The sequence below is a fragment of the Sus scrofa genome, chromosome 13 (genome assembly GCF_054392235.1).
Source record: "Sus scrofa isolate SSC_HxYL_T2T_F1_AM1 chromosome 13, Sscrofa_HxYL_maternal_Yorkshire_Landrace_v2.0, whole genome shotgun sequence".
NCBI lineage: Eukaryota > Metazoa > Chordata > Mammalia > Artiodactyla > Suidae > Sus > Sus scrofa.
In genome coordinates this window covers 223,201,873-223,227,722 of record NC_139395.1, presented here as the reverse complement: position 1 = coordinate 223,227,722, position 25,850 = coordinate 223,201,873, and the positions used below count along the sequence as shown (strand labels likewise).

Here is a 25,850-nt window from a genome sequence, read left to right as displayed (position 1 = left end):
ATTAGGCTCCGCCCCCCTGGAAGCGGGGAGCTGGGGTGTCACCTTCCTTGAAGATTATTGTTCAAAGAGCTGCTCCGGCCTTGGGGGAACATTCCTGAGCCCTGAGACGGGCCAGAGGCTTATGTCGCCACTAAAAAGAGTTACAAACATTTGGAAGGACAGAGAGGCTTGTTCCAGGAGGGGAGGGGGTCTCTTCTCCAGTTTTCAACATGGGGGAGATTTGCTTCTGCCCCTTTGACCCCCGGCAGCCCCCCGGGCAGGGGACGGTGTGGACCGTGGGAAGGTCTGTGGGATGGGGGGGCGGGGAAGGACCCAGAGGCCACATGTGGGGGCCCCGCCCAGAGAGGCCGCCCCGGCCTGTGAGCAGGTCGTCAGGGACTCCGCTGGGCCCCGTCCAGCTGCTCTTCCCAGCCCACGCTCTCTCCAGGAAAGAGACCAAAGAACCATCCTCCTGATAGACCAACGTGGAAACATCCAGCGAGACCTCTCCCCCGAACCCCGGGCCTGGTGTGTGGGGGCAGGGCGCCCAGCAGCCGCCACTGCGGTGGGGAGGGAGGGAGTTGGGAGGAGAGCCACCCATCAACTGCGGGAAGCGGGGAGCCGTGTCCCCCCCACACCTGCAGTCAGTTCTGCTCATCTCTTCCGGTAACAGTTGGACGTGAACTCCCAGCTGCGGGATGATGCCCTCGGGATAGAGAAGCAGCCTCTGACATTCGAGAAGCGGGTTCTGGGAGTCAGACAACCTTGCAGGACATCTGTGGGGACAGGGGGTTGACCTTGGACCTTCTTGTCACCCCGCCGGCCCATGGGACCCCCAGCCTGTCCAGCCCGAGGGCTGCGCCAATGTTAAAAAGAAAGGACTCGGGGGCGTTTCTCCGAGTTTAAAAGCAGCATAGCTCTGTGTGGGCACTTAAAGGGACCTCATCCTGTAGCAGAGGAACAGAAGCCTGTTTCTACCCTCTTAAGTTCAGTCACTGAGGCCTGTGAATTAAACTGAGAACAGCCAGACTAGCAGAGGAAAAGTTTGGTTTTCCATGCACTTGATGGCGGGGCCATCCCGAAGAGAAAACCCTAAAGCGGCGGGGTAGAGGCGTGGTTATATGTCGTCGAGCAAAGGGCGACCCTGGCCGAGAGGAGACCGGAGAGGGAGGTGGGGTCTGTGCTGAGGGGGTCGCTGCGGGCCGTGACCAGGGAATGCGTGGAAATAAGCATTGTTTGGTGAGGCTCATGAAACAGACTCCGGCTCAAGAATGGTCTCCTGAGGACACACCTTTCCAAGCAGAAGTTAGCTTTGCAAAGGGAACCGCGTGCCCCGCTCTGGGGAAGGAAGGGTGGCAGCTGGGAGCCCCCCCTGCGTTTGCTCTTTCTTAATCCCCTTCAGCGCAAAATCATCCTTATGCCAAAGTGGCCTATTTGGGGTAGTGTGTCCGCTCTCCTTCCACCCAAAACCAGATCAGAGTTTTTAAGGAAATGTAAGTTCAAGGAAACTTTGTTGAAGAAAAATCCACAGTTTCAGCACAGGCAGCTCCGGGACTATTCACTACGTGGTCATCACCCCAGGCTGCCCAGGGCCTGGTGCTCCGGCCCCTGGCAGTGCCCGCTGCTCTTCCTGGGACCTCTGGTCCAGACACGGTCCAGGCACGGTGTCTGTAGCCCTCCCTCTTCCAGCCTTTCTGCTGGACCCTCCCCTCAGGGGCCCACACAGTGGGGTTCGCATGACTCCCCAGCCCCACCCCCTGTGTCCCCTGGGCAGGTGGGAGCCTCAGGGAGCCTGTGCAGGGGGAGGGCCTGTCAGGAGCACCGGAGAGGGTGTCCCTGGAACCCCTACTGAAACCAAGCGGGACCCTGCGGGCCCTCCTGTGAATAAAAGTCCCCCTGTGTCCCTATTTCGTGTTTGTAGAATAAATTTTGGTCTCCTAGGCCTTGCCCGAGTTCCAAAGAGCAGACCAGGCAGTTACTAATTAGAGAGGGGGCGGGGGACAGAACAAAAGAGCAGTGGCCCACAGAGAGCAGAACTGGGAGCTTGAAGCATTGTCAGCGACAAAGCAGCCCCGGCCCCTCCTCGGAGCAGACGCCGAGCATCTGAGAATCTGCCGCGACGCTGAGCTGCTCTCAGAAACTCAGCCCCCCGGGACGCGCGTGCTCTCTGAGGCCCTGGCCCACCTCCGGTCCACAGGGCCAAGACCCTGGGCTACATGGGCAGCTGTGGGGCCAGAGGTCTGAGGCTGCTGCCCTCTTGCAGGATGGGCGGGCCCTGCTCCAGGAGCAGTGTGGCCTCCTCAGCCCCTCCCCCCAGAGGGGCTCCGTGACGCCCAGCCCCTCACCCCACTCCGAGGGGAAGCACGCCCATCCTGCTCTCGGGTCCCAGAGGGGCAGGGGGACCGATGATGGGGGAGAGGCCAGCCCCGGGCACTGCGTGAGCAGGCAGGGCGGCTTCAGGGATGAGGTGGCCTGGGACCCAAGGCCTCTCTGCTTGGGCAGCGACAGGTGTGTCACCTCCCGCCCCAGGCCCCAATCTCACTAAGCGTCTCCTTGCTGCCCACATGCCCTGTACCAGGGCCCCCCAGGGTGCCCTGGACATCCAGCCACTTGGTCAGGTTACAGAGGGGGCCGCTGAGACAGCAGGGAGCCTGGGGCGGGGTGGGGGGTGAGGGCCCCCCAGGTCCCCAGCACACCTGGCTCGGGCTCCAGCCCAGGTCCTCAGGCGGCAGACACAGCAGGAGGCATCTCTGCTAAAGGCAGCATGTGGGTTGGAGTCCAAGGGGGTCAGGGGCCTGCACCCCCACACTCAGAACCACCCGCCATGGGGCCCCGAGTGAGCACGGGCTCCGGGCGGGCACCGGGTCTCTGCAGCTCTGAACGCTGACCTGCTGCCCGCAGGCTCCTGGCCAAGCAGAGAGGGAGCTGATCTGGGTCGTAGGCACCACTGCCGGAAGGCTGCAGCCCCCAGGCCCCTGACCGGTCACACCGGGAGCCTAGTCCTGGCCCCGTGCCCCCCACCGCCCCCGCCCCTGGAGCCTGGAAATCCCACCGGATCCTGAGCCCCGGGGCTGTGGCCCACTGCACCCCATCTTACAGGTGTTAACGTGCTCCCATGCCTAGGAGATACTCACTGCTTAAAATGTTCTGCTCATGACAATTTTCTCCTTGAACCCCCCCCCCATGATTTGCCTTCCGTGTCTGAGTTTCCTGTGACTGCTGTGACTAAAGACCGCACACTTGGTGGCTCTAACAGTCCAGTTAGGGGACAGTCGCGGCGTGATCAGTGTGCTGGGCTGCTTCCTCCGGGGGGCGCCTGCCCGCCCTGCCGGCCTCCCCTGCTGCTGTCCACTCCTGCGGCCCCGGACCCTCCCTGAGGACCTTCGGGACCCCCCGAGGTGGATCCCTGGGCTGGACAGCATCTGCCGAGTCCCTTCGCCGGGACGTCACGTGCTCACAGTTCCAATTCCTTATTCTGATCACCACCCCGTTCTAACGAGACCTGTTGCACCCCATGGAAGCTTCTGGGGGTGGCTTTGTCCCCAGCGTCCTCTCCCTGATCATTGGCTGCCCCGAGCGTCTCTCTGGTTTAGAGGCAGACGGCTGGGCTCGCGCTCAGAGGGAGGGCGGACGGCCTCGTGCCAGTGCCCCTCACCCCTAATGCCAAGCCCTCCAACGTGGTCCCGCGGCCCCGCGAGGGAGCAGGGCTGGCGGATCGCTGCCTGGTGAGAGGGTCCAGGTCATGAGACTTACAACCCAGACCACATAGCAGCCCACCCCCCACCCTGTCTTCAGGGGGCTCCCCACCTGGGGCGTCTCGCCTTCCCTCTGTGTCCTTGTCGTTAAAATATTCCTTTGAAGTCACTTGTTTTTAGGTATAAACTAGATTTTACGTCACTTCAAGCTCACAAAGGACCCCTCTTGGGTGGTCTTCATGAGAAAGGAGCCTTGGCTTCTGCCGTCCCCACTGCTGGTGGCTCCTGTCATCAGAGGCCCCAGGCTTCTGTCCCTCTGGGTCTCCTGGGAGCGCCACCTCCCCAGGGGGCCTCTGGCCCCATCCACGGGGCCACCGTCTGCCTCCTGCTGTCCCGAGCGCCCCCGTCAGGAAGTTCCCGTTCCCTTGTCACCAGGATGCGGCGTGGGGGGTCCAGGAGGCGGGGCTGGGTCCCCCTGTGTCCCAGGCTCTCCCAGGCCTCATGCTGCTGCCCCTCCCCCGGCGCTCGGCAAGTATGGCCAAGGTCACTGACCTTTCCCGTGTCACCTCCCTCCAAGTGGACAAGGCCCCCGGGGCTGAAATCTTGTAAAGCTTCTAACAGGTTGAAAAGTCTCCTTTTCCGGCCGCAGCCGTTGCGAACAGCCTGTTCCTCATGTCAGGATGACGGTGGCAGCTGTGACCAGGGTCCTTTGGTTCTGCTACGTTTTCTGGTGGGCGTGCGGGAGGGCGGGTGGCGTGGCCTCCGGGGGCTCGGGGCGGGGGGGGAGGGCACTCTCCGGGGTTTGGCCCCAGCCACCAGGCTGCCTCAGAGCACAGCGCCCGCTCACGCCCCCCCCCACAGCTGTCTGCTCCCTGCACCCAGCCCGGCCCCTCCCCGGGGTCTGCAGAGCTGGCCTGTGACCCCAGACCCCTTACATGTGCAGGCCCTGCGGCAGGACTGCAGCCCTCCCCTCCCGGAGGTCAGCTCCTCCTTCCTGCGCTGCCCAGGTCCCCAGAGGCTGGAAGCCCTGGCATCTCGTCTAGACTGAGGCCTGGGCAGGTGGGCGCCTGGTGAGTCAGGCTCTGGGCTTGTCTGCCAGGAGGCCCCCTGGGCCTCTGGTTCCTCCTCTGTCCAATGGGGACAGCAGACCTACCACGGGTCGCAGAGCGCTGAGTCAGCTGGAATCCGCACCTGGGAGCCTAGCTAAAGTGACACGCTGCCCAACACCTCCCCGATCTGTGCCCTCGGCCAGGCCAGCGGGTCTTGGGTGCCGAGGAGCCGGGGAATGGGGGAGGCAGGCTGGGGCTCTGTCTCCGGCCTGGAATTGGTTGTGTATCTGGGCCCTTGCTCACTCCAGAGTAACGTGGAAGTGACCCTGGGGCGGTTTTGTCACCGCTGGGCAGATCTTCCGGCCAGAGGGGCCTACTGGTGCCCACAGTACACGCTGCAGGCAGATGGGTGGATGGGAAGCCGGCCTCGCAGACAGCGTGCCAACCGCTCAAGGCAGGCCACCTCCTCCTTCTGGAGCCTTCCTGGGCAGGTGGCGTAGTCGGCCAAGCCCCCCCTGGAGCCTATGGCCAGCCTGCGTGCCTCCCTCCTGGGGACAGGGCTCGTCGGGGCCACGGCCACAAGGTGCTCAGCTTCCACCCTCCCCACTCGGCCAGAAGGTCTGTGTTGCCCCTGCTAATGGGCTTCATTTACTCCGGCGCCGCTGCCTGCACAGCAGACAGAAATCTCACAACCATAAGACGCCAGCCATTGGACTCTCCTTTCCTTTTTTTTTGTCTTTTTGCCTTTTCTAGGGCCGCTCCTGCGGCACATGGAGGTTCCCAGACCAGGGGTCGAATCGGAGCTGCAGCCGCCGGCCTGCGCCAGAGCCACAGCAACGCGGGATCCAAGCTGCATCTGCGACCTACACCACAGCTCACAGCAACGCTGGCTCCTTAACCCACTGAGCAAGGCCAGGGATCGAACCCGCAACCTCATGGTTCCTAGTCGGGTTCGTTAACCCCTGAACCATGAAAAAGCTCCTTCTTTCCATATATGATAAGGATAAACCAGGCCCTCTGCCCACTGCCCAAAGCTGCCACCAGCGTGGGGAGCCGTCGGTGGCCCGGCGGTGGCCGGCATGTGCCTGCAGTGGGCGGGCGACCTTGACTCTCCGTAAGGAAGCGCATGCGCGCCCAGAAAACATCCTTAACGGGAGAGCAAACGCCAGAAACTGAACGTGCTTCCTCTGTGGAAGAACATCCGATTGGAACAAACGCGACCCCAGGGAGCTCAGGTCCGCCTTGAAATGTGCAGCTTCAGTGCCTTGGCCCGCGAAGCAGCCGCATCCGCACGGAGCCGGGGCCTGACTTGCTGTGGCTGTGAGCCACCGCCTTGACACGCACAGATCTGGTCCCTGACTTAACGGCTCTGCTTCCTTGCAGTGTGTATTTTGAAATCATTTCATGCGGAAAGAAAACTCAAGAATAGTTGCAGGAACAGAGAGGGAACTTTCCGTGGAGCCTCAACTCTGACTTGCTCATTTTCTTGCATTTCCTCCACGCTCCCTCCCTCCAAAGCGCCTTTAGAACCGACGGGAAGGAAGGGGGAGACACCACATCCCCTGGCCCCCCAAGTATGTGAGCCTGCGTCTCCCAGGAGCACAGAGCCCCCAGTCGCCGCTGTCGAGTGGTGGAACACAACCCTCTGACTGGCGGTCCACCTGCAGCTTTTGCCAGAGTCCCCGCACTGTCCCTTCCCACGGGGGCGCCGTCCAGGAGCGCACGTCGAGCGTGGCCGCCACCTCTCTTCCCGGCGCCGGGCCCTTCCTGCCCCTTAGGACCGCGGAGTCTCTCGGGCACCTGCCGTCAGCGGGATGCAAGGTGAGCCAGAGGGCCAAGCGGGACCGTTTGCAGAAGCTCAGCCTGGCGACCCCCAGCTGGGAGCAGAGGGCGGGTTTGGGTGAAAGGCGTCCGTCAGGAACAGGCAGACTTTCCACCCGCTATGCCTCTGATTTCTCCGCCCCCCTCATGCGTTGGCAGTGATGTCCAGTGCGATGCCGGGTGGCGTGGTCAGAGCAAACAGCCTTGCCTGCTCCCAGACTTTGGGAGTAAACCTTCCATGTGTCACCAGGAAATGGGATTTTAGCTGCAGGTGTTTCATGGACGGCCCCGAGTCAGATGAGAAAGTGCGCCTCTTTCTCGTAGTCTCTGTGGAGGTCTTCTCACAAATGGGTGCTGAGTCTTCGTTCAATGACTTCCGCATTTATTGAGTTCTTTGTTCTACTGACACGGTGAATGACGCCGACTGATGTTCTGGGGCTGAACTTGGTTAAGGACGTGATTTCATTTTTCATACGGCACGGAGTTTGGTTTGCCGGTATTTTGTGAGGCATTTTGTATTTATATTCCTGGATGTTTCTCATCTCAAGTTTCTTTTCTTGTGTCCACTGTCAAGTATGGGATCAGGGTTCTGGTAGCCTCGTGACACGAACAATCCCTAACTCAAGTCAGAGCTGAGGCTCCACAGAAAAAAAATCTTCTATTTTCTGAATGATTCTGCGTAAAACTGGTGACATTCCCTCTCCATGTCTTTGATAAAACGCATGGTGAAACCATCCAGGCGTGCGGTTTTCTTTGCAGAAACAGTTTTGACGACAAGTCCAATTTTTAGAGACAGTCGTGGGGCTACTCAGATTTTCTACTTTGTTTTGTGTTAGTTTTGTACATGGCATTTTTCTGGGATTTGTGTCACCTGAGGTGAATTTACTGTTGTTCATAACATTCCTTCCTTCTTTTTCTATCCTGCAAAGGATCTGTGTTAATATCCCTTTTCTCATTCTTGATTTCTATCTCTCTCTTTTTTTTTAAGAGGTTGGCTGGAGAGTTATCAATTTTCACAATTTTCGTTATTGTTTTTGGCCATGCCCATGGCATGTGGAAGTTCCCAGGCCAGGGATTGAACCCATGCCACAACAGCAACTCCAGCCACTGCAGTGACAATGCCGGATCCTTAACCCACTGCACCACAAAAGAATTCCAGTTTTTACAATTTTTGAAGGATCAATTTTTGCTTTGTTCATTTTTTCTACTGTTTGTTTCCTATTTAATTATTTTCTGCTGTTATTTTTACTATTTCTTTTACTTTTTACATTTAGTTTGCTTGTCTTTTTCTAGTGTCTTACCATGAAAACATAATTAAATCTTATTTATTTATTTATTTCTAATGTAACCATTTAAAGCTAAGAGTTTTCCTCACAGCACTTCTTTGGCTGCACTCCATAAGTCTTGACATGCGTACCTGTATGTATGCACATGTGTGTACCTGTATGCATGTGCACACCTGTGCATGTGTAATGTGAGTCTGCATGTGCACATGTGTGTACCTGTGCACATGAGCATGTAGGTGCTCATGCGTCTATCCATTTGCTAGAGCTGCTGCAACAAAGCGCTACAAATTGGGCAGCTTAACTGAGAGAAATATACTCTCCCACGTCTGGAGACTAGAAGTCTAAGATCAAGGTGTGGGCAGGGCGGTTTCTCTGGGGGCTCTGAGGGAGAACCTGGTCCACGCCTCTCTCACTGCTTCTGGCAAATATTTGGGGTTCCCTTGCCTGTAGGGACACCACCCCGGTCTCTGTCTCCATCTTCACAGGGCCTTCTCCCAGGCGCATGTCTTTGTCCTAACCTCCCCTTTTTATAAGAACATGATTGTATTGAATTAGGGTCCACGCTCATGACCGTCTTAAACTGATTATCTCTGCAATGGGTCAATTGTGTCAACCCCCCCCCCCGACCCCGGCACCTCAGAACATGACCTTGTGTGGAGACACGGTCTCTGAGGGGGTGATTAAGGCAAATAGAGCCTTCAGGCTGGGCCCTAAACCCTCACGAGTGGCGTCTTTACGGGAAGTGGGATTAGGTCACAGACAGGCACAGAGGGCTGACCCCGTGGGGACCCAGGGAGGAGACAGTCACCCCCATGCCCCGGAGAGAGGTCTCGGAAGGACCAGCCTTGTGACTCCTGGACCCAGACCTAACCTCCAGGACAGTGAGAGGATAAATGTCTGTTGTCTAAGTCCCCTGCCTGGGATGTTTGTTACAGCAGCCCAAGCTGACTAATACCACCTGTAAAGACCCTGGTTCTGAATCAGGTCACATTCTGAGATACTGGGGGTCAGGAGTGAGGGGGGTGCACAATCCAGCCCATGACAGCAGGTGTGTCTGTTCACCTGTGTGTTTGTGTGTGCAACTATGTGACTCTGTATAAAGAACACAGGTGAAGAAACTGGGCCCAAAGAAGAGACAGGACGTGCTGGGGGTCTCAGGAGCTGGGCAAGCGGCCCCCCCCTTATGGTGTCCCCATCCCACCCCAAGGCCTCGGCATTGCTGCCTGGTCCCCACCCCTCCTGGAAGTGACTTTCTGGCAGGCTGCCGAGGGCCACCCTGGTCATGGGCATCTAGACAGGCATAGGGTCACCCATCACAGCTATGGACAGGCCCCACGGGTCGCAGAAGTGACAGCTGGGCACCAGGACAGAGTGTAAGGCCTGAAGCTGCTGAGAGGACGCAGTGGGAGAGCCAAGCAGAGGGGGGGGCCTCGGGGGAGCAAGGCTTGGCGGGGGGTGCCCGAGGCCTGGGGGGGCGAGGCCGGGGGTCGAGGGGGGGAGGCCAGGGCAGCGTTCTGGGCTGGCCAGGCTCTGGGGGTGGCCCCTGGTCCTTGGTTTCTGCTATTCTTACTTCTGGTGTGTCCTCTGGGGAGCCCAGTTCACTTGAGCCGTCAGTGTCTTGGGCCCTGTGGACCCGCAGGTCCCCAGCACACGAGTGGCCCCTTTGGAGAGAAGGCAGGGCTTGGCCTCCAGCGGTGTCTGGCCGATGGTGGGGGCTGACGGCCGGCGGGGGGCTGCCCCAGGCCGCCAGCTGGCCGTAGCCCGGGGCGCACCGCGTGGGTCCAGCAGGAAATGGGTCCCAGATGCTGATGTGCGGGCCTGGGTGTGATGTGTGGGAAGAGAAGCTTGGCCATGATCAGATGGTCAGTTTCCAGGGCATCGACCCCGGGGCCAGTGTGGGCGGAAGGAAGCCGTCCTGGGAGGGGCAGATAAGCCCTCCTGCCCCCGGGGGAAGGGCGGGCCACGCACGCTCCAGTTGGACCCCCTCTTCCCCGGAAACCGTGGGCCCAGGTTCATGGGGCACCCGTGGGGGTGGGAGCAGAGGTGAGCTGGCCATCACGGCTGTCCTCAGGCCAATGCACCCCCAGAACCGGGCTCCCGGCTCAGCCTCCCAGGCCAGGAAAGGGAGCGGGGACCCTCTTCCCTGCCCCCGGCCCTGCAGGAGAGGGGGGGAGGGCCTGGCTCCCGCTGGCTCGGGTCCAAGCTGCCCGCCCAGCACAGGCCTGAGGACCCTGCGTGCAGGCTCGGGGGGGCCTTTTACCATCACTCAGAGACGTTGTGGAGTTTCTCTTTTCTCTCAGCAGCTGCCTTCCTGGAATGGAGGAAGGGGCCGCCCTGCGCGCCCCCACTGCCATGCAGCCCCCATCCCCAGGACCTCGCCGCCCCGGGCCTTGGCTTTCAGGAAAGCCTTTGGCTCTCCCGGCTCTTCTTGGCAGAGGCTCGTCCCCTGGAACCCAGAGTCGTGACAGCCAGGGAAGAGCCGCAGCCCAGGAGGGGGCAGCCCTTCCAGGACAGGGCCTCCCTGCAGTGTCACCGCCTCCAGGCAGTCCTCTCCCTGAGGCTGTCTGTAAGCTGTGAGCCCCGACCAGCATGAGCAGAGGAGCTGGAGCAGGCAGGGGACCCTGCCCTGTGCTCAGGTCACCCCGCTTCCGCCGAGTCACCGGCGCCTTGCAACGCCGGGCTCTGCGTCTGAGGTCTCTGCTCCTGCTTCTGGCTTCTAGTCACCTCTCGTCTGATAACATCCTGTTCTTAAACGCCAAGATTTTTTGGGCCAAGTTACCCGATTATGTCTCCAGCTGGTGTTTTGGTCAGTGTCCTGGGAGGTGTGGCAACGGCGTCCCCACATCCTCATGGATACTAGCTGGGTTCGTTACCACTGAGCCACAGCAGGAACTCCAAAAGTCACTTTTAATCAAAGCATTTATCCATGGATTCATTTGTATTTTCTATGTACACAAACCACGGCTGTGCCTGTGGCTGTGAAGCTTGCGAGGATGTGGAAGCAAAGGTTCAGTGAGAAAGCGCATCCCTCGGTGAAGGAAGCAAACTGAGCTTAAGAAGAGAAAATCTGGGTTTGCGTATGTGCGGATGCGAACACGACAGCAGATCAAAGCGGGCGGCAGGGCACATGTGTGCGTGTGTGTGTGTGTGTGTGTGTGCGCGCACGCGTGTGTGCCTGTGTGTGCGCGTGTGTGTGTGTTCCAGAAGGGCTAACAGAGATGTGCATCTAATCTAGGGGTTGGGCTGGGGATCGGCCAGGTGTAAACAGCATGGGGAGGTTTGAGCGACTCTGGTACAAGCGCCTGAGGGCCTCTCCGGCTGGTGTCACTGAGTACGCACCGTCCATCCCCAAGGAGGATTGGATGTGCCAGGTCCCGGGGGCTGGTGGAGGGCTGGGATGGGTGGGACCAACCCTGTCCCCTCGCCTGTGCTGCCGGCAGGTGGAGGGTCCCTGGCCGAACATTAGCAGCTGATGGCTGGGGCGACGCCAGCGGGGTTAAAGCCTGGCCCAGCCCCGCTTCCTCCCCCAGGAGGCGCCAGAAGACCCTCCAGTCTCCTTCCCGGGGGGAGGGGGGGGCGCCCTCCTTGTGCCTCCACAAGGAGAAAAAGGTCTCTGTGTGTCAACGTCAGGGACCCTGGGAGTGGGAGACACCGGCGCCGAGATTGCCGTTTAAGAAAGGAGCGCAGCCCAACACCGCCTCGGAATTTCAGGGGGGCTCGAAGAGTAACATGGGCATTTTAGGCGAGTTTGCGCGTTTTCCGATGGAGGTCTGCGCACTAGCGGAAACGTTCGCCAGTGAAAGTTAACTTTCCAGGGAGCCCCGGGCGGAGGGCTCCCTGTAGGAGGAGGAACCACCCCCCCACTGGCACTTCCTTCCTCAACACCCCCCCCCCATGCTGGGACTTGGCAAAACCGCAGGAGGTGAGCGAGCTCAGCTTTGGTTTGTTTCCACAAAGCCTGAGCTTTCGAGGAGGAGGAGCGATGCTGGAAGCCCAGGGTGGAAGGCAGTGGACTCCTGGCCGAAAAGCCCCGACCAGCGCGTGAAAACACCCAGACGGGCGGAGGCGCGTTCCCACCGGCAGAGGCTGCCAGCCTCACCCATGCCCGTGGGAATTCCACCCAGCAACACCAAGACGCTCTCCTGAAACAAACTGTGCTTGAAGCCGAGGTCCTGCTTTGAGGATCCGCTTACACCCAGAAGAAAAACCCGCGTCTGCGCCGCTCGCCCGCCTGTAAATCGGCAGACACCCGGGAGAGATAAGATAAGGCCCTCCTGGATGGGGGCCCGAGATCAGAACAGTGGCTGTTTGTGAAAGCGTTTCCTTCCAAGGCTAATATTTTCAGAAGGAAAAACATGGCAAAAGTTGTAACTTTGACATTGAAATCCCTACTGGGCCCGATTTAATTTTTAACCCAAATAAAAGGAACTGAACGAGGGGATAGGTGATTTTACATTTTCCAAAACCCATAGACTGCCTACCACAAGGCTCAGCCCCGCTGTAAACTGTGGATTTTAATTCATAATCACGTGTCGGCATGATTCTCACTTGTAGCAAATGTAGCCCTGATGTCGCCGGGCCGAAGGGGAGCGTGTGGGAACCGCTCTTGCGACCCGCTTTATCTGTCAGCCTAAAGCTGCTCCAAAAATAACCTTTACGGATTTAAAAAAAATTTAAAGGCGCCACGCCGCAGTGCCCGGCTCCCATCAGCCCTCTCTGTTTTCCCTGAGGCCAGAGTATTAACCATTGCGCGCGTCAGGTTTGGGGGCTCTTGTGTCAGCTTTGGAAACGCCCAGAAGACTGGCATTTTGATCCTTGCGGCTGGGTCACGTCCTGACCCCCTGCTGCCGATTAAGCTTTGTGTAAGGGGCTGTAACAGGCAGAGCCACTCCCTTCTCTTTGGTTTATAAACAGGAATTTACAGGCGCACAGATGATACAATCTTGTCGAGACATGAAAACAGCTCCCCTGGAATCGGCAGAGCTGTTCTGGCTGCCGTCATGGGCTGGAAGGCCCACCCACGACAAAAACGTGTTTCTCACTCTCATGTCACCGGGCTTCAGGCTGGAGTTCCCGGTCAGGTACCTGCAGGGCCTGGAGAGCGGGGCCCCGCACCCCCCGTCACCCCCTCTTCCCCCGTGTCCGCCCCCCCGCCCGCTGCGTCGCAGGCTCTCTGGACCCCCGTGTGGGGGGAGGGCGGTGCTGCTCCCACCTGAGGCTCCCGCTCCTGCCCAGACCACCTCCCAACACCGGCACACAGGGTCGGGGTCTTAACAGGTGGGGTTGGGGCACAGAGCCTGGTCGGTTAGGTAGGACAGGACTCAGCCCCGGGGGATTCAAAACAGACCATTTATGGTCACCCCACACAGGAGGCCTGCGATCAAACGGTGGGGACACATACAGGTACCAGAGGGAGGCTCCAGGAGCACCTCCCGATGAACTTGGTCCCTCCAGGAACCAGTCAGAGGATCCAGACACGCCCCCCATGCAGAGATCAGAACAACACACAGCCCTTCCACGCCCACGGCGGGGGCGGGGGGGGGGGGGCAGGACATCTGTGGGCCTGGGGCCAGAGAATCAGGGCCTGTGATGCGGGGATCTAAGGCCGTCCCTACCCAGGGCGGCCCGCGCTCTCTGAGCGCCTACATAGAACTCGCTGGACACGGCTACCCGACTCAAGACTGCGACCTCGGGGGCAGCCAGCAGGAACGGCTCGTGAAAGGAGCCCGTCGGAGCGGCCACACTGCGGTGTTGGTTCCGGGGGAAAGTCCCTCCGACCTAGAACCGGTCCCTCCAAGGTGCCGGCTCCTGCCCGGAGAGACCGCCGGCCTCCCGCCCTGCACCGGGAAGCCCGCTGGCTCTGGCCCGGAGCCGCTGCAGCGCTTCTCGGCCGCACGTCCTAACCCTGCTGCGTGCAGGCGAGGACCGAGGGGACCGCGCAGAGCGGACGAGCCTGGGCATCCGCAGCACGAACGTTCAGGGAGGAGTTTGAGGGAAACCGGTGAAGCTGGTGTGAACCACCGCGTTTTGATCTGATTTCCTCACGGTCTCGACAGTCTCAAACGACCCCCATGCTTCACGCAGATGCCGCATTGGGAGTCCCCGCTGCGGCGCGGTGGGTGAAAGCCCCACCGCTGGCTCTGGTCTCTGCAGAGGTGTGGATCCCGTCCCAGCCCAGCGCAGTGGGTTAAAAGACCTGGCGTTGCCGGAGCCGTGGCTCGGATTTAATCTCCGGCCCAGGAACCTCCACTTGCTGCTGGTGTGGCTACTAAAAAATACATATATTAAGGAACGGATACCTGCGTTCCTTTAAAAAGGAGAATTCAATCCCAAATTGTGAGTTATTTTTTAAAAATCAGAAATTCCAGACAAATCTCCGAGGCCCTTGCTCTCCGGCCGTTTTGCTCACCTCCCCACTTTCTGCGGCCACACCAGGGTCAATCCAGGCCCTTCGGAAGGTACACACGTCTTTTTCCTTCTGAACTGTGTTGATTTAGAACACACAGGGGAGTTCCCCATGTAGCTCAGGAGGTGAAGCATCTGACATCGTGTCCCAGAGGATGTGCCTGATTCCTGGACTCGCTAGGTGGGCAGTTGCCACAGACGCGGCTCGGATCTGGCGTGGCTGTGGCTGTGGTGTGGGCCAGCAGGTGCAGCTCTGCTTCGACCCCTCGCCTGGGAACCTCCATATGCCGTGGGTGCGGCTCCAAAAAGAAAATAAATAAATAACTCACAGGGATGACCCCTAGAGTCGTCCACTGTGACACTGGGACAGAGGGAGGGAAGGGCTCTGGCGCCATCACAGTCCTGGGAGCACGCCTGGCTCTCGGCGTCTTGGTGTCGGCCCCGCGGCTTCTGCTGAAGCCGAGCAAGGAGAAAATGGGCCAGCGGGCCAGCGCCACCTGTGATGCACACGGGTTCCCGGTCACCTGTCCACGTAGATGTCCTATAAACAGTGATGAGAAAACAGTGAACCCGGACTGCAAAGGAAAAGGCCGATTCACCAGGAAAGTGGGACCTTTCGTTAAAATGGAAGGGGAGTCGCCCGTCTTCCCAATGTTCGGCGCCTCCGTTCCTAAAAACGTGTGTGTTTCTGAGATGCTACTGGACACTCAAGTTCTGTGAGCAGAAAAACAGCATAGGCGTGTCCGGTGGGCCCCGTGCGCTTGGCCCCGTCCCAGGTGGCCCCCTAGGGCCAGGGCGTCCCACCCGGGACCGCATGAGCCTTCCCGTGTGTCGTGGGGCCAAGACAGACCCCTCCCAGGAACTCACTGCCTCCTCTGCTCGGGGCTGTGCCCCCGTGTCCACATGTCCCCGCCTCATGGGGACCGACTGGGGGCCATGCCCAAGTCCTCATCTCCACGGATTAACCTGCCGGGGCCCCAGGGCCACCACCGCAGGTATAGGGCGTGAGGGTTTGAGGGGACCCGATTCCACCCGCAACCAGCGAGTCTGTGTGCAGGGCAGACACCGTGCCCGTGAGCAGAGGCTCTCAAGCAACGTTCTCCCAGGCTGGGGAGACCTGGCACCAGCCTCGCGTCCGTCGCTTTCTGCTGTGTGACCAGCGGCCCGTGTCCTGCGCGAGCGGGCACCTCTGCACCCTTCCAGCTCCAACGTCTCCGCGCCGCCCCAGGTCCAGTGCTGGGCGGCCCGGCTCCCGCAGCGGCAGTTCGGGGCTGGCCGTGGTCTCCGCTGGGCTCTGGGGCCCCTCCGCTGTCCAGCAGCCCCTCCGCTGTCCCGGGAACATTCCTGGCGAATTCCACGCGAAGGTTTGCGCAGACGGCCGCTTTCCAGACATTCCTGGGGCCGGAGCCCCCCTCTCGGAACAACGAAAACATCGGGGAGACGTCTTACTTTTCTTGCCAGGTGGGAAACCCACAGACGCTTCCGAGCTCTGCGCCTCAGAGGTAGGCAAGCTGGCTCTCCGCCCTTGGGCCAGCTTGTCTGGAAACCACTTTGAGGCTGACCTGACGCCCACGGGGTCTTGGAGGAAGTTCCAGGTTCTTGCTCCTATTTGGGGAACTGAAGGGCCGGGCAGAACCCAGGCCACACCCTGGGTGCTGGCCTGACCGGTGGACACCACTAAGACCCATCTCCCCGGGAAGGCGGGTCGGGACCCTCTCACACACGTCCGTGCGTCCGTGTCCCCTGCCTGCCTGGGCTACGGGTCAGTCTCACTGTCCTGGATCTCCGAGGCCTGGGCCCGTCTGGGGGGCTTGCTGGGGAAACACCGGCCCAGAGAGGGGGCAGAGGCCCAGCCGCACAGGCAGCAGGGAGCCCGTGGGACCTCGGGACCCTGCGGCCGAAGAGATTTCCCACAGGAGGGCTGTGCCAGGGTTGCAGGAGGCCCAGCTGGCTGTCGGGCTCCAAGGACCGTTTTGCTTCCAAGCCCTCGTGCCACAGAAACGGGGGAAATGACCCCCCAGGGCAGAGGCAGAAACAATCTTACACCCAGCCATGCCCTCCTCTCGCGGGGCTGACGTGGGGGGACACCGGCCCCAGGGCTGGGAGGGGAGACATGCACAGCAGAGCCCACAGCCCGGGCCCGTCCATCCTGGCAGGGCCTGAAGGTGGCCAGAGCCCCTGCCCCCGTCCTTCCCGGGCCCTGGGTCTCCCCACACCCTGCATCAGCCATGGAGGGGCAGACGGTGAGGCCCAGGGAGGCCGAGAGCAGCCCGGGCCTGCTCCCCATGGCGGGTGAGGAGACGGCCCCAGCTGCAGGCCCCCCCGCTCCCAGGAGGGCAGAGGAGGGACACACAACAGGCCTTCACACACATGGGCAGACACGCACTGACACGCACATGCACCCACACCTGCCCCGGGCAAATTTAAGGGGAAAGATGCCACGAAACTCGGTCATCAAAATTTGCACAAAAATTACTGACAAAAAATTCCACGATTAAAAAAGAAAGGGAGGAAGACAGATAGTCTCCTTTCTAAGAGGCAGATGGCTCTTCCAAAGTCTGAGGGACGTCCTGCCACTGTCAGCCGGCCCCCACCCTCTTTGCCCCTGAGATTTGTCACCTGGGCATTCAGGAGAGGGCTGGCTGGGGCGTCCAGACAGGGTCCAGAGCAATGGTGACAGTGGTGACCACAGGGGACAGCCCCCAGGTGGTGTCCAGCTCCTCCCGTGCCCCCAGCTCCGCCCTCTCTTCTCTTTCCTTCCAGGACAGAAGCTCGGCGCAGCCCCACGGGACACCGAGCCGCCAAAGGGGCCCCGGCCTCTGTCCTGCCTCCTGGCTGGACCTCTGGGGGAAGCAGGTCCCGAGAATGGGGGCGCTGCCCGGCATCCCGCAGCGGCTCAGCTGAGCCTCGTGCACGGGATGACCAGGCAAAATTGGAGCCGTGTCCTTGCAGCCTGGAAGGAAGTCCCAGGCTTTGGACATTAGACATGCTTCTGACCTGGAGGGCCCCTTCTACAGGTGAGGCCTCGGGAGAGAGAGGCTGGTGGCTGTGGCCATGTCTGTGGACAGAAGCTGGCACCAAACGAGGGGTTTGTATCCTCTGGGGGGCAGGCCTCCCCTCTAGAGCCCGGCCTGGGCTCCACCTCCTGACCCCGCAGGCCCTGCTCAGTGCTCCTCCTCAGATTCTGGGCCCACGGAGGTGCCGGGCTGACCTCTGACCAGTGAGCGGTCCCCAAGGGCTCAGTCCAGACCCGGGTCCCTGCCAGGCCTGTGGCTCCGGCCCCCGCTCAGGGCTGCGTCTACTGAACCTGGGCAGCCGGCTCCCCTCCCTGTTTAAGGACTTCCTTGGCTCCCCCTGTGGTTAGAGCCGGCTCCCTGGGCCCAGCGGGGGCACTCGAAGACCACCACCCGCACAGGCAGGCAGCCGGCGGGCCCTCCACGCGGGCCTCCCACGTCCCCACCAGCCGGCGAGGGCCTCTTCTCATGGGGCCTCGGTCCAGACAAACGTGCCTCTTGGGTCCAGGGTCGGCTCTGCCGTTGGGCCCAGCCGGGCGTGTGACTCCAGCAAGGGGAACACAGCATCAGCCTCACGGGAACCAGGTGACTCAGGCTCCCACCGCGGCGGCCGCGGGAGCAGCCTTCCTGCCCGGATGGCAAGAGCAAGGCCGATGCTCTGCGCGCAGACGGCCCCCGGCCCGTCGGGGACCGGAAACCCGGATGGGGTCGGGCTCCCGCGGAGGGTCCCGCAGCCCTCCGAGCCCGTTAGAGATCGGACAACAAACAGAGGCGGGAGACGCCGTTCTGCCGCCTTCGGAAACATCCGGCACAGATGCAGGCGCAGCGGGGAAGCGGGACCTCGGCCCCCGCCGCGGTGGACCCACGCCTGAGCGCATGGGGCTCTACGGAGGACGGCGTGGCCCCAGACACCCCCAAACACTCGTCCGGGACGCCTGTGGTTTTAGCGTGTGGCTGGCTCACGGATGCCCGTGGTCTTAGCGTGTGGCTGGCTCAAGGACGCCCGTGGTCTTAGCGTGTGGCTGGCTCACGGACGCCCGTGGTTTTAGCGTGTGGCTGGCTCACGGACTCTCGTCCCTTCCTGAGGTGCCGCCCGAGGTCCCTTCCCTGAGTGTGGGCCGGACTGAGCGGTTGGCTTCCAGCGAACCAAGCGGGGAGAGGACACTGCAGAGAAGCCGGCAACTGCCACCTGCGGGAGGACCCAGGTCAGCAGCCCAGTGATGGGATGTGATCATGTCCCCGATAAGAGGTGACGCCAAGGTCGCCCCCGCAGTGGGGTTCCCGCCAAATGCCCCCGACCCGGCGCCATGGGGAGGGACCCGCGAGGGAGGGGTGGGCACAGGCCTGGCCTCATCCAGGTCCTGGAACTCAGACGAGGAGCTGACGTCACCGGAGCCTCAAGGGACCGGCATCACGTGCCCTGTGGGCTCCCGGACAGGCCCCCGGGACAGAGAAGGGCAGTAGTGAGAGCAGCTGCGACCCTAGCAGAGTCTAGGGTTCCTCAGCCATGTGCCCCTGGCATGTCCTGCGTCCGCCCTGTGCTGTCCCTGGCGCGTCCCACGCAGGGAGGCTGGGAGGGTCCCGGGAGCGCTCCAGCACGGCCAAAGTTATCGCAAAATTAAAAATTTAGAAAATCTTCCCCTAGTGTCGAGGGAAAGACCTCTTTCTGCAGTAAGTGAACCTCTGGCTAAAATGGGTCGGGAGCTCTGAGAGCCCCTCTCATCCATGCACGGAGGCTGTTTAAACTGAATCTAAGACGATTTCATTTTCAAGGAGCCCAGAAATTGTTCCTGGAAAGAGTCCCACGCCCTGGCATTCTGTGGCAATGAGCGGATTCCTCTTCACCACTGAGAGAGCCCCGCGTCCTGAGCGGCGTTTCTCCCACAGCAGGGATGTCCTTGGAGAAGCCAGATGCCTCCCTGAGTCCACGTGTTCCAGATCTTCAGCTCAAGGGCTCGCTGGGTTTTGCTGAGACCTGGTTTCCTTGATCTTCTTTCTTAAGGATGTTCCCACCTCTCCAAATGTCACCCGCCTCAGCCCTGGCCGCCCCCGGGGGTCCGCACTGCTCGGCCCCCTGTCCTCCGAGTGCCCCACGCAGGAGACCCCCGGAGCTGGTGTCCCAGAGCTGCAGGGCGGCCACCGCCTCCGAGGGCTCCAGGCCGTGGACAGGGCCTGCCGCGGCCCGTGGACTGGACGGGCTGGGGGGCAGGGCTAGCACGGCCTGAGCCCCGGGTGGGAGCCGCGGGCTCCCGGCTCTCAGAAGCTGTCCCGTATAATCTCCTCATCCTAGAGAAGGTCCCAAGTCCATCATGATCATCTCCATGTCACAGACGGAGAAACGGAGGCTCCGTGCCGCCTCCCCCACCCTGGGGCCAAGCGTCTCCCCTGGATCTATCCTCCTTCAAGTCCCAGGACAGGGGACCCTGCACAGGAGGAACGCCCCTTCTCCCCCACACCCGCTTCCCAAGGGTCCTGAGCCTCCACGAGCCCAGGCCTGGGGCCGCCAGGTGTTCCAGGCGCCCCTCCCCCCTCACGTCCCGATCTGTCCCGGGAGCTCAGCCTGTACCCCTACCCGTCCATCTGCGCCCTGCGCTACCACCTGGGCGTCGGCAGCTCCCCCACCTGGACCCTCGCATAGACCATCTGCGGGCCACCAGACCCCCAGCGGCACCCGTGCTCAGAACTTCCACTGTCCCCACCCTCCTGAGGAGACAGCCCTTGGTCTCATCGGCCGCTCATCACCCCCAGGCCGCTCATCGGCTCCAGCCTCCCTCCAGGCTCCCGGCCATACCCTGTTTCTGCCTCCAGGGCCGCTTCCTCCCTCCCCACAGCCCCCTCCTGCCTCAGGACCTTTGCACGTGCCATCTCCTCCCCGTTCCTCCCCCTCGGCCAGATCTCACCTGAACGTCCCCCTGCTGACCCATCACCCTTCTCCCACGATGCCCTGCAGTACGGGTAGCACCTGCCGTGTCTGCAGAGGCACCTCGTGTGCCCCCCCACCCTCAGCACCTGTCGCAGGGCCTGTCCCACAGCGCAAGCTTCCTGAACTCCCACGGGACGTTGGGTGCAATGCTGCCGCAGGCCTTCAGCCCGGCTGCCTCCCAGCCCGAGCTCCTCGTCGCACCTGGAGCAGGAGGTTCCACGTCGCCCAGGCCAGAAGGGGAGCCATGCAGACGGGGCTCCAAAGCGGAACTTCCTGGTCAGGCAGCAAAGGGTGAGGAAGGGGTGTGCGGACTCAGATGCCGCAGAGTGTGGCTGTGCCCCTGAGGCCTGGGGACGGGAAGGAGAGAGGAAGGGCCTTGGTGCCCAGCCCAGGGCGTGCGGCTGCAGTCACCCAAAGGCGACGAAGAGGGCACGGGTCCCGTGTCTCGAGGGACGGGTTCTGAGGGGACAGCACTGGCAGGGGAGACCGGGGGCCGGGGCTGATCTCGGGGGTCCCAGGCCGTGAACGCGGCCACCCTAGCATTTCTGAGCAGGACGGACAGAACCGGTGGGGCAGGGGCAGCTGACGCTGGGCAGCCTGGGGTCGGCCTGATGCCCGGGGCAGCCTGCTGAGGTTTCGCACTGCTGTGTTGCAAGGTGCAGCGTGCATCTCGAAGGAAACTTAGAAAATCCTGACAGTGGAGGTAAGAGAAGCTCAGGAGAGAGATGCGGGCCCATCCTCCCCCAGGCAGCCTCCCAGCCCATTCTTCCAACGGGTCCTGATTGTCCGAGCTTGGGCCCTCGCAGCTCCCGGGGTCAGGGTGCGGGGCAGACAGGTCTCCTATTCAGAGGAGTGTCAGCCGGGCTCCCGGGAGGGAGCGGGGCAGGCAGCCTGGCGGCTCTGCAGCGATGCAGGGAAGGACCGGGCCCACACTGTGGCCCGGAGAGACACGTCCCGTCCTGCCAGACGGCCCCGAGGGCCCCAGCTGGAGGAGGGGTCTTCTGGGACTCGGCTGGAGAACAAAGCCCCTGTGTGCCGTTTGGGGGTGAGGCCCCTGGAGGACAGAGCCCCTTTCAACGCCAGCCTGGACTCCTCCACGTCCAAGGCCAGCTCAGCCGCAGGCTCCTGGGGGCAAACGGCATGCTTGACGCACCAGAGTGAGTCAAATATAGCCAGATGGATGGCACGGCCGCCGGGCATCTCTGGCGATGACCTCAGCGTCGTCTAATCTTAGCTCTGTCTCCAGCGGAGAGTCAGAGCAGGCCCGCCACGGGGCTGGCTTCCCGGAGACCCCGCGGGCAAGGGCCTCACCCGCGTGCTGAGGTGTGTCCAGGCGGGGCCTGCTCCAGAGGCGCCCGGGCTGCAGGCTGGACGACCGAGGGACAGCAGCCGGGCGCCGGGAAGGCAGGAGGATGGCGGGGACTGAGGGGCCTCGGGGAGCGGGGACGGTGGCCAGGGTGGGTCTGCCCGCCATCTCAGGGGCCAACCCTGCCCCCTCCACTCCCTCCTTGGGGGCCCCAGGGCCCCCACCCCTGGGTCTGGTCAGAGAGGCTCTGTCTCCCACTGCCCCCACCCCCTGTCCATCATCAACCTGAAGCTGCCCTCTCAAACCTCTGGAGTCTGGCCGCCCCACCCCTTCCACCCCCTGCCCGGGGCCACCTTTGTCCCTGCCTCGCCCCCACCGTGCCCCCAAGGCAGCCAGGTGTTTAAGCAGGTGCCCTTCCTTCAAAGGAATCGGGCAAAGTCCTCCGGGCCCCCTGCCAGTACACTGGGGACCGGCCCAGGTCCTGTGCAGACAGCTCCTCATCCAGCATCTGCCGTGTGTCCCCGTGTCCCCTGGCTCCGCCCCTTCCCTGCTCGAACCCCTCCGGAGACAGCATTGTTACGTGGGACAGTGTGATCAGTGCAGTCCCCCACCCGCGGCAGGCGGGGGAGAAGGGGTCTGTGGCAGGGGGTGCGCTCGCTGGCGTTGGCTGAAGGGGCGAAGAGGCCCAGGAACTGCAGGCCTGGAGGGCCGCCCAGGCACAGCCCCTGGGAGCCGTGCGCCCGGGAGGCTGGTCAGACGGGAGCCATGGGCCCTGGCGCCCTGGAGGCAGGCCCAGCACCTCAGCCCAGACCTCGTCCCGGTCGTGGGAAAGCCTTGCATGTGGGGTGCAAGCCAAAAGCAGTGAGAAGGGGCCGGGGACCCCGAGCCCCCAGGCTGGGCTGCCCTCCAGGGAGTGAGCGTGAGCAGCCTGCCTTCCAGCAAGGAGGGTGACTGCATGGTCCCGAGGGGTCCAGCCAGGACGCCTCTTGGTGGCTGGGTGGGGCCGGGGTCCTCCAGGACGATACCTCGGGACCTGGACGCCTGCACGAGAGCTCCCTGCAGGGGGCTGGGGGCTACCAGATGCTCAGGGGCTTCCCACCCAGCGCTGCCCCTGTTCAGCCGTCGCCGAAAGCCTGGCCGAGCACCTTCCTCGCGGCTCAGGAGTCGCAGGCTGTGGCCGGGCCGCTCTCACGGCCAAGGGCACACGGCGGGGCAGGGCCGCAGTCCTCGGCGTCCCGTAAGAGCAGGAGCTTCAGGACCATCGTCACCAAGCTGGGGGCGGCGAAGCCCCAGGCGGCCGCGCTCCTACCGCCTGCAGCGTGGACCCCACCCCAGTGCTGAGCCACCCGGGCCAGGCCTGTTGTGGAGCGGGGCGCAAGCTTCCGGGGGCCCTGATTGTGCAAGGCTGGGAAAATGGGCTGTGACGGGCGTGGGGGGGGACGGCAGAGGCCCCGGTGGTCGGCGCCCAGCCTGTTGACGGTCAGCCGGGCGAGGTGAGGGTTTGCTGTCACCACGCAGACGGCGCCCCCAGGCACATACTCCCGCTGTGACATCTGCCTCTGCACGCGGCTTCGGTCCTTCCCTGAGGGTCTGCGGGCAGCTCCCAGGGCGGGCACCGCTCCACACCCCGGGCACAGCAGCAGCGAAGCAGACAGGGCTTCCCAACCACCCAGGAACTGCGGGCAGGCAACAGCCAGGGGCTCGTGCACAGGTAGCGTGAGTCCCAGGTTCCGGAGGAAAAGAAAGGGGCCTGGGGAGCCGGGGTCCAAACTCGCAGGGGCCTATCGGTGGCTGGGGCGGCCTCGCGGGTGGGTGTCCAGGCTCGCACCCTAAGGCGCCAGGCGGTGCCCACCTGGGTCTCTTGGAACCCAGCCACGTGCCAGGAGAAGCACGTGGAGCAGCCACACGTGGGTGCGTCGGCCCTGCAGCCTGGGTGGAGCCCACACCCCACAGCCGGCATCATCTGTCGTGCCCGGAGGGAGCCGCCTCCCCGTCCAGGCTCCCGACGGCCCAGCCCTGCTGCACCCAGCACGTCTCTAATGGGCTCCTGGTGGTTCCGGGGATGGTGCGGGGTCCAGAGGCCTCGGCCTAAAGCTGGGGGCGGGGGGCGGGGGGGGTGGCGCCAGCGTGCACTGTCACCTGCTGTGCCCTGGGGGCTTCCTGCCAAGGCGCCCCCTTGTGGAAACACTTGGGAAGGGACTTGCATGCTTCCCTCCCTGGGTTCCAGGCCTGCCACATGCAGGTGGTCACGTCCCATGCCCGGGAGCTGCCACTGCAGGACCACACTGGGCACAGCCCAGAGGCCGCCTGGGACGGCTGGCTGGAGAGCCACCTCGGCCTGGCACACGGGCAGCTGCCGCGCCCCTCACGCTTCCCTTCCTCTATTCTTTCAACCCCCAGCGCCGTCAGAGCACCAGGGGAACCAGGCTCAAGGCCTGGGCGCGGGTTGACGACCCTCTGGAGGAGCCGTTGCCGTCCAGTCCTGGACAAGGTTTCTCCCGAGTCCCATCCAGAGGAAGAGCCTAAACGCAGGCGTGACCCCTGGGGTCACTTCCGGACAAGCCGGGTCCCCCAGCCCTGGACGGCAGGCGAGGGGACGCCCGGGCCTGTCTCAGGAAACGCCCTGCTGGGCCCACCCACTGGCCATTGTCTCCTGCTGAATGACTTGCCATAAAGCTATAGTTCTGAACTGCTGAGATCCCTGTACGAATTGCACCCAACCCAGGTGTTCCGGTAAAAACTCTAAAAATAAGCCGGCACCACTGGCTCCCACGGCCGAGTCTGCGAACGTCGGTGACTCAGCCAGGACCCGGCACTTCATCATATAAGGACGTGGCTGGCTCTGGCCAGGCTGGCGCTCTGCTCCCCACCTCTCTCCCAAGGTCCCCCAAGGCCCGGAGGTCCGTTCAGCTCCTATCAACCTCAGGAGAGCATCACGGGAGGGAGTCTGGGCCCAGGGCGAGTGGGCAGAAGGTGGTGGGGTCTGTGCAAACCCCAGGCCCAGCTGCAGGCTGGGTGGCAGGGTGGACCGTGGGTTCAGACGTCACCAGGCCGCTGGGCAGAGCCTTATAAGGAGCTCCCAGGGCCTCTGTACAAGCTCCCAGAATAGCTTCCCTGCTTGGCCTTTGGATGGAGAGGGTCAGAGCCGCAGACCAGAGGCGGGTCGGGCCGGGCCGCTCGGCCGGCTTCCTTCCTGCCGGGGGCAGCGGGCGTGGGCGGGGGCACAGGTTGGCTCACAGGTGCAGGCCCGGGCCCCTGTCCCAGCCACGCCCGGGCCATCGCTGCTCACCAGACCACGGCCTCTCAGCCTTGTCTGTGCCGTGGTCCCTCGGGCCGTCTGGAGAAGCTGATTATGCTCAGGATGCTGTGCCAAAGAGTGTGAACCAAACACGAAGGATTCCACCCAGTCGTGTGGACACACAGTCGCAAAGCGCCTCTCACTGTGTCCCTGGACTGGGTGTGCTTCCCGACCGAGGCCTGAGTCCGCAGCTGCCCAGCATCACCAACCCCAGGACCCCTGGCCAGGCAGTCTGGACACCCGAAGGACGCAAGCCCGCTTCCTGCTCCTCTCCGTGTTTCGTCTGCACACTGCTCGCTCACACATCCACACTGACACACTCGGCTCACACGCGCTCACGGCCTCCCCCCGACCTGACGCCGCCCGGCTGCTCCATGCCCCCTCCCCCGTGGAAGGTCAGCTGGCCGGAGCCCTCTGACCCTGGCCTGACTGCGAAGTGAGTCATCGAGGGCCCAGCAACCCCCCCACACCAGGGAAGGCTGCCTGGTGCCCAGGACCTGCAGGACGTTGGGCTATGTCCCATCCAGCTGGCCATCGGCCATTAGGGACAGGGGGCAGTGACTCTATCGCCAGTACAGGAGGGACCCCTGGAGAAGTGGGGGGCGGGGGGTCACGCAGACCCCAAGGGGGCCCCAGAGCACATGCGGTGCTGAAGAGCCGCAGGAGCTGGAGGGCGGACACAGGATGAGGGGAGCAGAGGTAAGGGTGAGGCCACAGGGGACCCCTCGCAGCCCTGCCCCCCTTCCCTCCTCTGAGCTCCCACGGCAGACCCGGGCCTCAGCCCAGAAGCCAGCCCCCCGGGCCTCCCCTCCCCACGCAGCCCACAGGGACCCTGTCCTCGCCTCTCCCCTTGGGCGGGGGCCCCTCGGAGAGCACAGCCCCCCATTGGTGAAGGTCAGCAGTTGGAGGCCTCCTAGAGGTCACGGTGAGCAGCGAAGGGGCTGGGAGACTCCCTGGGCCCCAGACTGACCCAAGGCCGGGCACCGTTTCTGGGCGGGTGTGTGCTGGTGGGTCCCTACGTGAGGGAGCCCCCAGAAGCGGCCTTTGGGGGTGGGGTGGGGGATGCATCCCCTG

The 25,850-nt window shown here is 62.7% G+C and overlaps 1 protein-coding gene across 1 annotated transcript; it reads left to right on the top strand.

Moving 5' to 3' along the window:
- Positions 1-5,997: 5,997 nt before the first annotated feature.
- On the top strand, positions 5,998-24,174 carry LOC146397936 (uncharacterized). The gene is made up of 5 exons (XM_084989801.1): positions 5,998-6,544; positions 16,999-18,454; positions 19,023-20,463; positions 20,829-20,875; positions 23,879-24,174. The coding sequence occupies exons 3-5, from the start codon at positions 19,559-19,561 to the stop codon at positions 23,926-23,928; spliced, it is 1,002 nt and encodes a 333-aa protein (XP_084845927.1). The 5' UTR covers positions 5,998-6,544; positions 16,999-18,454; positions 19,023-19,558; the 3' UTR covers positions 23,929-24,174.
- Positions 24,175-25,850: the final 1,676 nt, after the last annotated feature.